At 37.5% G+C, this 14,656-nt stretch overlaps 1 protein-coding gene across 5 annotated transcripts in view; it reads left to right on the forward strand.

Annotated features, from left to right (window-relative positions):
* Positions 1–14,399, forward strand: part of CROT (carnitine O-octanoyltransferase) — a 58,383-nt gene extending 43,984 nt beyond the window's left edge. For all 5 annotated transcript variants that reach the window (XM_033192526.1, XM_033192525.1, XM_033192524.1 and 2 more), the window contains 5 exons: positions 5,666–5,789; positions 6,694–6,772; positions 6,858–6,951; positions 7,077–7,196; positions 13,285–14,399. In XM_033192526.1, the coding sequence (XP_033048417.1) occupies positions 5,666–5,789; positions 6,694–6,772; positions 6,858–6,951; positions 7,077–7,196; positions 13,285–13,405 (538 nt within the window). In that variant the 3' untranslated portion in view covers positions 13,406–14,399. The remainder of the gene's footprint in view (positions 1–5,665; positions 5,790–6,693; positions 6,773–6,857; positions 6,952–7,076; positions 7,197–13,284) is intronic.
* Positions 14,400–14,656: the final 257 nt, after the last annotated feature.

A 14,656-nucleotide genomic window follows, 5' to 3' on the forward strand; every position in this document is an offset into this window, starting at 1 on the left:
CTATAAATTACCTTGGGCAGTATGGCCATTTTCATGATATTGATTCTTCCTATCCATAAGCATGGAATGCTCTTCCATTTGTTTGTGTCCTCTTTTGTTTCATTGAACAGTGGTTTGTAGTTCTCCTTGAAGAGGTCCTTCACATCACTTGTAAGTTGGATTCCTAGATATTTTATTCTATCTGAAGCAATTGTGAATGGGAGTTCACTTATGATTTGGCTCTCTGTTTGTCTGTTATTGGTGTATAAGAATGCTTGTGATTTTTGCACATTGATTTTGTATCCTGAGACTTTGCTGAAGTTGCTTATCAGCTTAAGGAGACTTTGAGCTGAGACGATTGGGTTTTCTAAATATACAATCATGTCATCTGCAAACAGGGACAATTTGACTTATTTTTTCCTAATTGAATACCCTTTATTTCTTTCTCCTGCCTGATTGCCCTGGCCAGAACTTCCAACACTATATTGAGTAGGAGTGGTGAGAGAGGGCATCCCTGTCTTGTGCCCGTTTTCAAAGGGAATGATTCCAGTTTTTGCCCATTCAGTATGATATTGGCTGTGGGTTTGTCATAAATAGCTCTTATTATTTTGAGCTATGTTCCATCAATACCAAATTTATTGAGAGTTTTTAGCATGAAGCGCTGTTGAATTTTATCAGAGGCCTTTTCTGCATCTATTGAGATAATCATGTGGTTTTTGTCTCTGGTTCTGTTTATATGCTGGATTACGTTTATTGATTTGCATATGTTGAACCAGCCTTGCATCCCAGGGATGAAGCCCACTTGATCATGGTGGATAAGCTTTTTGATGTGCTGCTGAATCCGGTTTGCCAGTATTTTATTGAGGATTTTTGCATCAATGTTCATCAGGGATATTGGTCTAAAATTCTCTTTTTTTGTTGTGTCTCTGTCAGGCTTTGGTATCAGGATGATGTTGGCCTCATAAAATCAGTGAGGGAGGATTCTCTCTTTTTCTATTGATTGGAATAATTTCAGAAGGAATGGTACCAGCTCCTCCTTGTAGCTGGTTGTCTTTTTTCCTGTCATAATAGTATCCTTTGATGTACAAAGTTTTAAGTTTTTATGAAGTTCATCTATTTTTTTCTATTGTTGCTTGTGCTTTTGGTGTCATACACAGGAAAGCATTGCCAAATTCAGTATCATGAAGTCTTTTCCCTGTGTTTTCCTCTAATATTTTTATAATTTTAGCTATTACTTTAGGTCTTTGACCCATTTTTGAGTTAATTTTTGTATATAGTATAAGATAAGGATCTGTATTGGAGTTCTTCAGAAAAGCAGAACCAATAGGCTTTTATACATATTGAATTTTACACTTGATAGACTACAGTATCATGTAAATACAACTTTTGTATATACTGGGAAACCAAAAAATTTGTGTTACTCTTTTTATTGCAATATTCACTTTACTGTGATGGTCTGGAACTGAGCCTGCCATATCTGTGAGGTATGCCTGTAGATGGATCATGTTTTTTCAGATTTTTTCAGTCCAGTCTACCAATCTCTTTCTTTGATTGGAGAGTTACATTTGAAATTATTTACATTTGAAATAATTACTGATAAAGAAGATAATAAAACATATGACTGATAATAAAACATACAACTTTAGTTATATGTTTTATTTAGGTCTTATATTGTTTTTGTTCCTTAATTACTCTATTACTACTCTTTTTATTGAATTTTTTAGTATGCCATTTTGATTTCTTTATTAGTTTTCTTCAGTGGAGTCAGGCTTGCCTATCCTTGTAGTCTTGTGTTGATGTCTATGCATTTAAATAAATCACTTCCAGTTTTTATGGACTTGTTTCAGCAGGTAAGGACTTTCTTCTGCCTGGTCCCTGGGTGGACAGGACTGCCTCCAGAGCTACAGTTGAGTGGGGCTGCAGCCAGGTCATGGGACTGCTTATGTATTAGATAGTCAGCAGGCTGTTATGAGAATACAGGTTGGCATGGCTCCTGCCTGATCCCTGGACAGATGGGACTGTCTCTAGGACCACCATTGAGTAGGACTGGAGCTGGGTTAAAGGGCTGCTTCTGTGTCCACAGTCAAATGCACAGTTTTGGTGGGTCTATTCCTGGGGAGCAGGAAGGTGTGATATCTTCCAGGTCCCTAAACAGATGGGACTTCCTCCAAGACTACACAGACAAGTGGGCCTGGAGCCAAGACTCCAAGTACCTCACTTCAAAGAGCTGCTCTTCTCTCCAGATCTTGGCCCTCATATTCTGGCTGCTTTAACAGTTGCCCAAAGTAATTTATAGATTCAATGCTATCTCCATCAATCTACCACTGACTTTCTTCACAGAATTAAAATAAAAACTACTTTAAATTTCATACAGAACCAAAAAAGAGTCTGTATAGCCAAAATAATCCTAAGCAAAAAGAAAAAAGCTGGAGGCATCATGCTGCCTGACTTCAAACTATACTACAAGGCTACAGTAACCAAAACAGCATGGTACTGGTACCAACACAGATATATAGACCAATGGAACGGAATAGAGGCCTCAGAAATAATGCCACACATGTACAACCATCTGATCTGTAACAAACCTGAGAAAAACAAACAATGGGGAAAGAATTTCCTATTTAATAAATGGTGTTGGGAAAACTGGCTATCCATTGCAGAAAACTGAAACTGGACCCCTTCCTTACACCTTATACAAAAATTAACTCAAGATGGATTAAACACTTAAATGTAAGACCTAAACCCATAAAAACTCTATAAGAAAACCTAGGCAATACCATTCAGGACATAGGCATGGGCAAAGACTTCATGACTAGAACACCAAAATCAATGGCAACAAAGGCCAAAATTGACAAATGGGGTCTAATTAAACTAAAGAGCTTCTGCACAACAAATGAAACTACCATCAGAGTGAACAGGCAACCTACAGAATGGGAGAAAAATTTTGCAATCTAACCACCTGACAAAGGGCTAATATCCAGAATCTACAAGGAACTTAAACAAATTTACAAGAAAAAAACAACCCTACCAAAAAGTGGGTGAAAGATAGGAACAGACACTTCTCAAAAGAAGACATTTATGTAGCCAACAAACATATGAAAAAAAGCTGATCATCATTGGTCATTAGAGAAATGCAAATCAAAATCACAATGAGATACCGTCTCATGCCAGTTAGAATGTCGACCATTAAAAAGTCAGGAAACAACAGATGCTGGAGAGCATGTGGCGAAATAGGAATACTTTTACACTGTTGGTGGGAGCGTAAATTAGTTCAACCGTTGTGGAAGACAGTGTGGTGATTCCTCAAGGATCTGGAACCAGAAATATCATTTGATCCAGCAATCCCAGTGTATACCCAAAGGATTATAAATCATTCTACTATAAAGATACATGCACACATATGTATATTGCAGCACTTTTCACAACAGCAAAGACTTGGAACCAACTCAAGTGCCCATCAATGATAGACTAGATAAAGAAAATGTGGCACATATACACCATGGAATACTATGCAGCATAAAAGAGGATGAGTTCATGTCCTTTGCAGGGACATGGATGAAGCTGGAAACCATCATTCTTAACAAACTAACACAGGAACAGAAAACCAAACACCGCATGTTCTCACTCATAAGTGGGAGCTGAACAATGAGAATACATGGACATAGGAAGGGGAACATCACACACTGGGGGCTGTCATGGGGTGGGGACCTAGGGGAGGGATGGCATTAGGAGAAATGCCTAATGTAGATGATGGGTTGATGGGTGCAGCAAACCACCATGGCACATGTATACCTATGTAATGAACCTGCACGTTCTGCACATATATCCCAGAACTTAAAAGTATAATAAAAAAAAATTCTGCAAAGCCTTCAAATAGATGTTTTTTAAATCCAGTTTTTGTTGTTGTTCCTAGCATTAAGACTGGCTAGCTGCAAACTAGCTCATCATAGCTGGCATTGGAAATTTCGCGTAGTATTTTTTTTATACAGAAGATATGTTCAAATGAGGTTCCAAATAAATTTTACACATTGCATTCGATTGATACGCCTCTTAAGTCTTTTTTAAATATGGGAATCTTTTTCCTACCTTTCTCTTATTGTATTTGATTTGATGAAGAAACTGGGTCATTTATCTTGTAGAGTTTTCTGAATTTTCCTGATTGTAGTCCCATGTTGATATTTAACATGTTGCTCAGTCTCCTGTATGTCTTGTAAACTGGTAGTTAGAGCTAGAGGATTGATAATAAGCATCAGTTCTTATTTTGGTTATGTTTTACAATAATAAATAGTTAATGCTCTTTGTTTTCTACTCCATAGTTTAAGATTGAGAGTGTGTTTACTTGTCAGCCAGCATCTATTATAAAAAGTTTGCTCCCTGAATTTTTTTACCTAACATTTTAGTAGTCATTGAAGATCATTGCTAAGATGCATTATTTCATTTGAGATTACAGTGGTAATATTTTGTTACTCATTTTTACTGCGTTTATTTTTAATTTGTTTTCCTGAAAGAATGTTATTTTAGTGCTATTTAAAAATATTATTCACATTTTCTCTTCACACTTTGAAGGGATACCATTTCACTCCAGAGACAGAAACACTGAACAGAAGAGGCTTGAAAACTGTTTGAGTCCTCTTAGTACCCACATCAGAGACTTTTCACTCTCACTTTATTTGATCTCTTTGACTCCAAATTCTAACCAACAAAAAAGTAAGAGAGTTTTATACCTAAAATTGCTATATCATTCTCCAACCCAGGAAAACAGGTATCACTTTGGGGAACTTCTTAAATTATACTTCTACTTTATTCTAGTCCTTCGTGTTCTATATGGAGGCACTAAAGGTCAAGGACTCTGTATTACCTATTTCTGTATAATAAATTACCAGACTTATTATAATGTATAATAATCATATATATGATTATATATGATCTTATATATAATATATAATAATCAAATATAATAAAAAACACATACATTTTTTATATCGCGTATTTTATGGATCAGTAATTTCATATCACAATGTTGTGGGTCATTTTTTTGTGATGCAGCTTAGTTGAGTACCTCTGACTTAATTAAGGTTTTTCATGAGGTTATAGTCAGTATCAGCCAAGGCTGTTGTCATCTGCTCTCCTGAGGGTAGGTCCACTTCTCACCTCACCCACGGGAACTAATAGGATTTGGTTCCTCCCTAGCTGTTGTCCAGAGGGCCGTCCTCAGTTTTCTGCCACTAGGGCTCTCCATCGGGCAGCCCTCAGCATGGCAGCTGACTTTCTTCAGATGAGAAATAAGAGAACAAGAGAGAGCTCTCTTTGTAACCTAATTTCAGATGTGATATCCCATCTCTTGTGCTGTACTCTTTCCATTAGATGCAAATCACTGTCTAGCCTGCGCTCAAAAGTGAGGGGTTACAGCAGAGCATAAATAGCAGGAGGCAGGAATGACAGGGGGCCATCTTAGAGGCTATAATGTATACCTGACAGCAGCCATGCCTTTGAAACAGCCCACATTATCAGAGTACTTTTTGCTCTTTGGTATTGAAAATAGGCTCTTTTTTATTGAAAATCTCCAACCTATCTGTGTTAAAGGGCTTACTCTCTGAACAAAGCTAGCTTTATTAGGCAACTATATCTGTAATGATATTAGAACATTGTATTTCGTATGATACACTCTTTTAATTTTTTCTTGTAGCCCTGGTTGTTGCTACGAAACAGCTATGACAAGATGTTTTTATCATGGCCGTACAGAGACTATGCGATCATGCACAGTTGAAGCAGTCAGGTGGTGCCAGTCCATGCAGGATCCTTCCGTCAGTGTGAGTATTGGAAAAGAAAAAACTCACAAGATTTGTTTAATTGTTCTAAAGGAACTGTGGTCTTTGAGTAACTAACTTCTTTGCTTCAGTTTTCCTGGATCATTAGAATACTTTGAGACATCTTTTTTGAGGTTTTTAAAGCATTTGTTCATTCACCAGTTAAGTGTGTACTTCTTGGAAAGACTAAGAAACAGGGAAGACAGGAAAAGGACCCCATTTGTGTTAATTTCTAGGCAAAGGGTCTTCAGTACTTTAGGTATTTCAGGACTTCTTATCTACCTTTAGAACAACACTAATAAAGTGCAGAAGTTCCAGGGTGCCATTAAAAGGAAGGTTTTCTTGATGTGGTTGAATGTTTTTGAAATCACAGATTCTTGTTTCATATACTGGAACCAGGACAATTGTATGCTTTGTTTCATACTCTTTTTTTGAAGCATTTAGACAACAGCAAATTTCCTTCTCGCTGTTATTTTAGTATTATATTTGTTTCTTTAGTTTTGCTAGATGTGGTTATATATGAGTGCCTGTATCTTAATTTTATAGAACTGTTTTATTGTCATTTGTTTAGTTATGCTTTCATTTTTGAAATCTTGCTTCTATCTTTATATCTTTATAGTGTATATGTTACACACTTTATAACAAGTGACTTGTTAATGTCACTTCAGTGCTGCCCACAAGTTCATAGTTTCCTATTCCAGGAAAGAAATAAGAAGCAGGACATACAGGGAAGAATAGGCGATAGAATAACTGAGGGAAAGATATAGCAGTATGTATTATAGATCTTCCTAGAAATCTTCTTTCCTCTCCCAAATTACCCAAATCCTAATTACAATGAGCTTAGGATTTTTTTCTATTTGGGTTTTGCACAGTGTGTTATTGAAGTGTCTCTCGATTTTTAATACAGCTTCATGAGCGGCAGCAAAAGATGTTACAAGCTTTTGCAAAGCATAATAAAATGATGAAAGATTGTTCAGCTGGAAAAGGTACTTATGTTAAAATTTTTCTGACTTAAAAATCTCTCATGGTGAAAAATTTTTTTCTAACTTTAGATTTGGGATTTCATTGCAGGATTTGATCGTCACCTTTTAGGTCTCTTACTCATAGCGAAAGAGGAAGGTCTTCCTGTTCCAGAACTCTTTACGGACCCACTTTTTTCCAAAAGGTAATATAGTGTAGTGTTTAACAACTTCATCAATTAGCTTCTTTTTTTTTATATGTTAAATGCTTTTTAGAAACAATATAAGCATCTGTAGGCCTAGTAAAATGTCCTTTTATTGTGCCACACAGCGGAGGAGGTGGAAATTTTGTTCTCTCAACAAGTCTGGTTGGCTATTTACGAGTCCAGGGAGTGGTAGTTCCCATGGTACACAATGGTTATGGATTTTTCTACCACATCAGAGATGACAGGTGAGGCTTCTCTTTTTTATTTGTACAGTGCTATAGAGTAAGAAAGGTATTACTTTTGTTATTTAAATGCCTTTCCTACACTGTGATTCTCGTATTGCCATCTGTCACTTGCTACATAAGTATCTGTTTTTTCTACTTAGGCATTTAATGCATATTCATGTTTCTCTGTCCTGCTTTTGAGACACTTGTCAGATCAGTCCCTTAGGTGTTTTTATGCAGAACACTGTTTCAGGTCGATTCAGCAATCATATCATCATCCTCAAAATCAGTATACCCGTGAACATATTTGGTTTGTACAAGGTATTTTATAGTAAGCTCAGATAAAATGTTTAAATATATAGTGGTTCATTTAGTCATAGACAATATTAATGAGATAGAGAAAAGAGATTGGGTAAATTATACTTTTTAAAACATGTTTTACCAATTCAGATGCAGTTCATTTGGGCTGTGTGGAGTTTGACTTATGTTTATGGAAAGAATGAGAATGAAAAGATCAAAACCCAGTATAAAAAAGAGTGGTGGAGAACAAGATAAAATGAAAGTGATAGCAAGGCTTGTAAGGTCCTTATTTACAGTCTGGCAGTCTCTTTACAGGGGACCTTTCAAAGCATAGTTGGCTTCGTAAAAATTAACGTGGCTACATTTAGCACTATGTGAATAAGGAGAGGGCAGGCTTGGAGGCACTGCAGATAGAATGTGAAAAATTGGAATGGTAATATGCATGACATATTTCAGTTTCTCATACAATTGACCCTCGAACAACATGGGTTTGAACTGCATGGATACACTTATATGCAGATTTTAAATAAATGAGAAAATTTTTTAGAGATTGAGACAATTTGAAAAAAACTCAAAACTGTGTAGCTTAGAAATATCAAAAAACTAAAATATGCATGCATAAAATATATACAGATACTCATCTATTTCATCATTTACTACCATAAAATATACACAAATCTACTATAAAAAGTTAAAATTTTTCAAAATGTATGAACATACGCCCTTACAGACTTTATGTGGGGACATTTGGAGTCGAGAGAAATGTAAACAAATGTAAAGATGCAGTTTTCAGTCATAATTGCATAAAATTAATTGTGGTATGTACTGCACTGCTATAATAATTTTGTAGTCACCTCATGTTGCTATTGTGGTAAGCTAAAGAATTGCAAGTATCTCCTTAAGATGTTATATAATGCTAATCATCTCTGCATAAGCAGTTTGTCTCTTTAGTGGATCACAAAAAGTGATCTTTCGTGGTTCTATTCTCATATATTTTTCATTGTGGGTAGTACAGTATTATAAACATTGAATAATACCATGGGACCCATATCTAGTGCTTCTAGTAATACTGGAAGTGCTCCCAAGAAGCAGAGAAAAGTCATGACATTACAATAAAGAGCTGATTGCTTGATAAGTATGATAGATTGAGATCTGTAGCTGCATTTGCCCATCATTTCAACATAAATAAATCTAGTATGAATACCATTAAAAAAAAAAAGGAAATTTGTGAAGCTGTTGCTGCAGCTACACCAGCAGGCATTAAAACTTTGCCCTTTTTGCAAAAGACTTTTTGATCTCCAATTAAAAATGCAGCTTTTTTGTGGGTACAGGATTGCTATAAAAAGCCATACCTATGGACTCTACTATGATTCTAGAAAAAGCAAAGTTACTATATGACAACTTTAAAGGAAGGTGAAGGACCTAAAGCTGGAGAAGCCAGCAAAGGATAGTTTGATAATTTTAGAAAGAGGTTTGGCTTTAAAAATGTCAAGATAACAGGAGAAGTAGAGGCAGCAGACAAGTTCCCAGACACCATTAAGAAAATCACTGAGGAGAAAGGATATCTGCCTGAACAGTTTTTTTTTTTTTTTTTTTTTTTTTTTTTGGAGACGGAGTCTTGCTCTGCCACCCAGGCTGGAGTGCAGTGGCCGGATCTCAGCTCACTGCAAGCTCCGCCTCCCGGGTTTATGCCATTCTCCTGCCTCAGCCTCCCAAGTAGCTGGGACTACAGGCGCCCGCCTCGTCGCCCGGCTAGTTTTTTGTATTTTTAAGTAGAGACAGGGTTTCACCGTGTTAGCCAGGATGGTCTCGATCTCCTGACCTTGTGATCCGCCCGTCTCGGCCTCCCAAAGTGCTGGGATTACAGGCTTGAGCCACCGCGCCCGGCCCTGAACAGGTTTTTAATGCAGACAAATGTGCCCTATTCTGGAAAAAAAAAAATGCCATGAAGGACATTTGTTCATAAAGAAGAGAAGTATATTAGTCAGGGTTCTCTACAGGGACAGAACTAATAGGATATATATAAGAAGTATATAAGAAGCATTAACTCACATGATCACAAGGTCCTACAATAGGCCAGCTGCAAGCTGAGGAGCAAGGAAGTCAGTCTGAGTCCCACAGCTGGAGAAGTTAGAGTTAATGTTCAAGGGCAGGAAGCATCTAGCACAGGAGAAAGATGTAGGCTGGGAGGCTAAGCCAGTCTAGTCTTTTCACGTTTTTCTGCCTGCTTTATATTCTGGCTGCGCTGGCAGCTGATTAGATGATGTCCTCCCAGACTAGGGGTGGGTCTGCCTTTCCCAGCCCACTGACTCAAATGTTAATCTCCTTTGACAACACTGTCTCAGACACACCCAGGATCAATACTTTGCATCTTTCAATCAAATCAAGTTGACACTCAGTATTAACCATCACAAGAAGCAAGCATCAGGCTTTAAGGCAGAAAGGGATAGGCCAACACTACTGTTTTGTGCAAATGCAGTAGGGTTTATGATCAGGACTGCCTTTGTCTGTAAAGCTGTTAACTTTGAGCCTTGAAGGGAAAAGATAAACATCAGCTGCTAGTTTACAAGAAGGCCTGGACAATGATAACCTTTTTTTCTGGATTGGTTTCTTTGATGCTTTGTCACTGAAGGCAGGAAGTACCTAGTCAGTAAGGGACTGCGTGTTTGTTTTTTTTTTTTTTGAGATGGAGTCTTGCCCTGGCCCCCAGGCTGGAGTGAAGTGGCGCGATCTCAGCTCACTGCAAGCTCCTCCTCCTGGGTTCACGCTGTTCTCCTGCCTAAGCCTCCCGAGTAGCTGGGACTACAGGCGCCCGCCACCACGCCCGGCTAATTTTTTTGTATTTTTAGTAGAGATGGGGTTTCACCGTGTTAGGATGGTCTCGATCTCCTGACCTCGTGATCCACCCGCCTCGGCCTCCCAAAGTGCTGGGATTATAGGTGTGAGCCACCACGCCCGGCCAGGGACTGCCTTTTAAAGTTGTTTTGACTTTGGACAGTGACCCTGGCCACCCAGAACGCCCATGATTTAAACACCCAAGGTGTCAAAGTCTTTGGTCTACTTGCCCCCAGAAATGTCTCTAATTCAGGCTCTAGATCGGGGGTCATAAGGACCTATTAGGCTCATTACATGCAGGACTTAATAGAAAGGATGGTCACCAAGGATTGTCTTTTACCCCAATGGAAGAGAGCATCATGAAAGTCTGGAAGGATTACACCACTGAAGATGCCAGTGTTGTTATAGAAGAAGTAATGAAAGCAATCAAGCCCAAAACAATAAATTTCTGCTAGAGAAAACTATGTCCAGATGTACATGATTTCACAGGATTTACGACAGAGTCAGTCTAGGAAATCATGTAACAGATTGTGGATATGGCCAAAAAAAAAAAAGGCGGAGGAAGGTGAAGGGTTTCAAGGTGTGGATGTTGGGCCAGGTTTGGTGGCTCATGCCTATATTTCCAGCAGTTTGGAAGGCCAAGGTGGGAAGATTGCTTGAGACCAGGAGTTTGAGACCATCCTGAGCAATATAGTAAGACCTCATCTCTATTAAAAATTTTTAAAAATCAAGCACTATTAGTCACCACACCACAGGAATTAACAGAAGGTGACTTGAAGGAGATGAGTGCTTCTGAACCAGAGCCAAATGACGAGGAGGAAGACATAGTAGAAGCAGTGCCAGAACTGTTGTTAAATAATCTCACAGAAGCGTTCTGATTATTCAAGACTGTTTTTGATGGCTTTTATGACATGCACTGGACCCTTCTATGATAGGAACATTGAAACTAAAGCAAGTAGGGCAAGGGTTGGTACAATATAGAAACATTTTCAGAAAAATGAAAAAGCAAAAAGATAGAAATTACAATGTATTTACATAAAGTTACACTGAGTGTGCCTGCCTCCCCTGCCTCTCCTTTTATCTCTTCTATCCCAAGATAAGACCATTGCATTTTAAATGTATTACATACTGATTGTAAAAAAAAAAAAAAAAAAAAGTTAAATATAAAAAATACATAAGAACAAAGTTATCTACATTTCCATTACATGGCATAAGACTATATTATGTGATGCTCACAACCTATAATGTATGTAGATTGTATATTTACACTGTAAATATTTGTGTCCTTTTTTATGAATTTCGTTCTTATTATTTCAAGCAGTTTGCAATGCCTTTAAGTATGCTTTGCGATATTTTGATGATTATATAATTTCCAGTCTTAGGATTCCTATGATTTATCTAACTGCTTCTCTACTATTTTGTTTTTCCATCATTACAAATAATGTATAAGGTTATAAATGTATCCTTTCTCATTTCATCACACCATTGCCAACTCTAGTTATTATAAAAATTCTTTAGGCTAGGCATGGTGGCTCATGCCTGTAATCCCAGCACTTTGGGAGGCCAAGGTGGGTGGATCACTTGAGGCCAGGAGTTCAAGACCAGTCTGGCCAACGTGGTGAAACTCCATCTCTACTAAAAATACAAAAATTAGCTGGTGTGGTGGCACACAACTGTAGTCCAAGTTACTTGGGAACCTGAGGTACAAGAATTGCTTCACACTGGGAGATGGAGGTTGCAGTGAGCTGAGATCATGCCACTGCACTCTAGCCTGGGCAACAGAGCGAGAGTCTTTCTCAAAAGAAAGTCTTTACCCATTTGATAGGCAAAAAATAACATAAATTATTTGTTTACCTATGAAGTAAAACTTTTTTTATTGTTTTTGGCATTGTGTTCCTTTCATGAATTGTCTGTACATGTAGGAAAGGCTCTTCTTTATAATTTAGAAAGATAACTGAAATTGTTTTAAAAAATTGACACTTGAATAAGAACAGTTCATCTGTGGAGAGAAACATGTTTAGATGCTGCTAAATATCTGGGAATTCCATGCTCAGTGTAGCTGGAGAATGATTCTTGACCATGAATCACTAAGTGAAAACAAGGCAGGACTTCCTAAAGGTTTCTGTATTATCTTTCTGCAAATACAATCCACTCAGACAGTGGTTTCATAATTATATACTGGGCCACAGCATGTTCTTATTTTTATTTCTTTTTGTTTAATTTAAAGCACATGTTGAAGACATAATTTACTCTTTTTTTAAGTGATGTGAAAATTGCGTAGTTTTCCAGAAGCATTACATTGCACATTTTAATTTTTAGCCTAATTCATATTTTGCTATGGAAACTTCTCTCTGTAAAATGGAAGACTAGCTCTAAGTCAGGCTTCTCTCCTATTTATTTCAGCTTCCCAGGGCCACTTTTCTCACTTCCCAGATCTGGGATTTCCTATTAGGAGTATCTCGAGAAAGATGGTAGAAGGCATGACTTGATCCCAAGAATTTCTCTTTTTGACTTTTCTAGAAATAGCCTTTCTCACCTATTATTCTTCTCTCCCGTTTTTTTTCAAACTTTCTTCAAGTACTATACTCTTTAAAAACAGTTTAAATTTCATTAAAAACTGTAGCATGAATTTATATTCCAACTCATTCCAGTAGCACTTTAGGAAGGATTTTCTAGGAAGGAGGTTTTTTGTTCTGTTTTAAACGTAGTAAGACCTAGCTTCAGAGCACTCTAGGTCTCTAGCTAATTTGTTCCCCTTTGTCCCTAGGCTCTAGTCATCTAATGAATGAGGTGTTCCTTAGCATTATCTACAGATATGGCTTTACCTTCAGTTGTGTCAGGTTACATTTACCTAATGTCAGCAAGACTTCACATTTCATGTATGAATATCCAGATGAAATAAAGTCCTGGTTGTATTCACCATCACTATTTGGAGCCTTTTGTGTAATCATTAATCATTATTTATGCTTCACAGGTTTGTTGTGGCCTGTTCAGCCTGGAAATCCTGTCCCGAGACTGATGCCGAAAAGCTAGTTCAGCTGACTTTTTGTGCTTTTTATGATATGATACAGCTGATGAACACTACTCATCTTTAGAGATGAATCATCTATTAAGCACTTACCAAAACATATCATTAAACTGGGTGCTGGGAGTGAGTTGGTAATATGAGATGGGAAGGAATGTTGACTTGCTAACATTCCTTTAACAAGTTAAGAAAACTTATTAAATGTAGAAATTAGTGGAATCATGCTCTCTAAATTTATTTTGCCATAGAAAGTAGAAATATTTTTAAGCTCCTCTGATGCAGCAGCAATGCAAATTATGACATAGTGAATATAGAACTATGCAGTATTTAAGCCTCAACAATCCAAATCTATAAATTTTAACAATGCAAGTCTTACTCTAATTTTTAAGTATTTTTGTTGGTACTTACATGGGTTATAAATCCTCTCTCTGGACATCAGTGTAGAGTCCATCTGTCAAGCACTTTAATGTTTTTAGCTACCAAAGGGTATGAATTACATTATTTTATGCTAATTTCCCTGAAATCAATGCCTTCTATGTTCACCACAGGGTTACAAGCCTCTTATGTTTGATGGGAAAGACCACTACAATTTAATGGTGATCTAAAATAACTCTTTTGGGCTGGGTGCAGTGGCTTATGCCTATAATCTTAGCACTTTGGGAGGCCGAGGTGGGAGTATTGCTTGAAGCTAGGAGTTTGAGACCAGCCTGGGCAACAGGGTAAGGTCCTGTCTCTACAAGATCAAAAAAATAGTGGGGTATGATAGTGCATGTGTGCCTGTAGACCAAGCTACTTGAAGGCTGAGACAGGAGGATCAGTTGAGCCCAGGAGGTTGAGGCTGCAGTGAGCTGTGATGGTGCCCTTATGCTATAGCCTGGGCAAGAGAGTGAGACCCTGTCTCAAAAAAAAAAAAAAAAAAGAAAAAGAACTGTTTTGAACAGACAAATTAGGTAGTAGATGGAGATGTATACCCTCTATCACACACACATAAAACTGTAACAAAATTCATTGTGGTGTATTATAATTAGTTTTGTGAACATAAAAATAAAGCACTTATATTTAAACTTGTTACAGTGATTTTTAAAGGACTAATGTTAAATCAGATTATCAGAATTTTTTTCCTCCTCGCTGTTCAATTTTGTAGTTTTTACTCTCAAAAAATGAAACTGCCAAAATTATATAGCTTTTTATGTTTGAATAAATGATTCATGGGGGCGGAGCAAGATGGCCGAATAGGAACAGCTCCAGTCTCCAACTCCCAGCATGTGCGACACAGAAGACCAGTGATTTCTGCATTTTCAACTGAGGTACTGGGGTCATC

This window comes from Trachypithecus francoisi, unplaced genomic scaffold, assembly GCF_009764315.1.
Source record: "Trachypithecus francoisi isolate TF-2019V2 unplaced genomic scaffold, Tfra_2.0 Lachesis_group4, whole genome shotgun sequence".
NCBI classification, from domain to species: Eukaryota; Metazoa; Chordata; class Mammalia; order Primates; family Cercopithecidae; genus Trachypithecus; species Trachypithecus francoisi.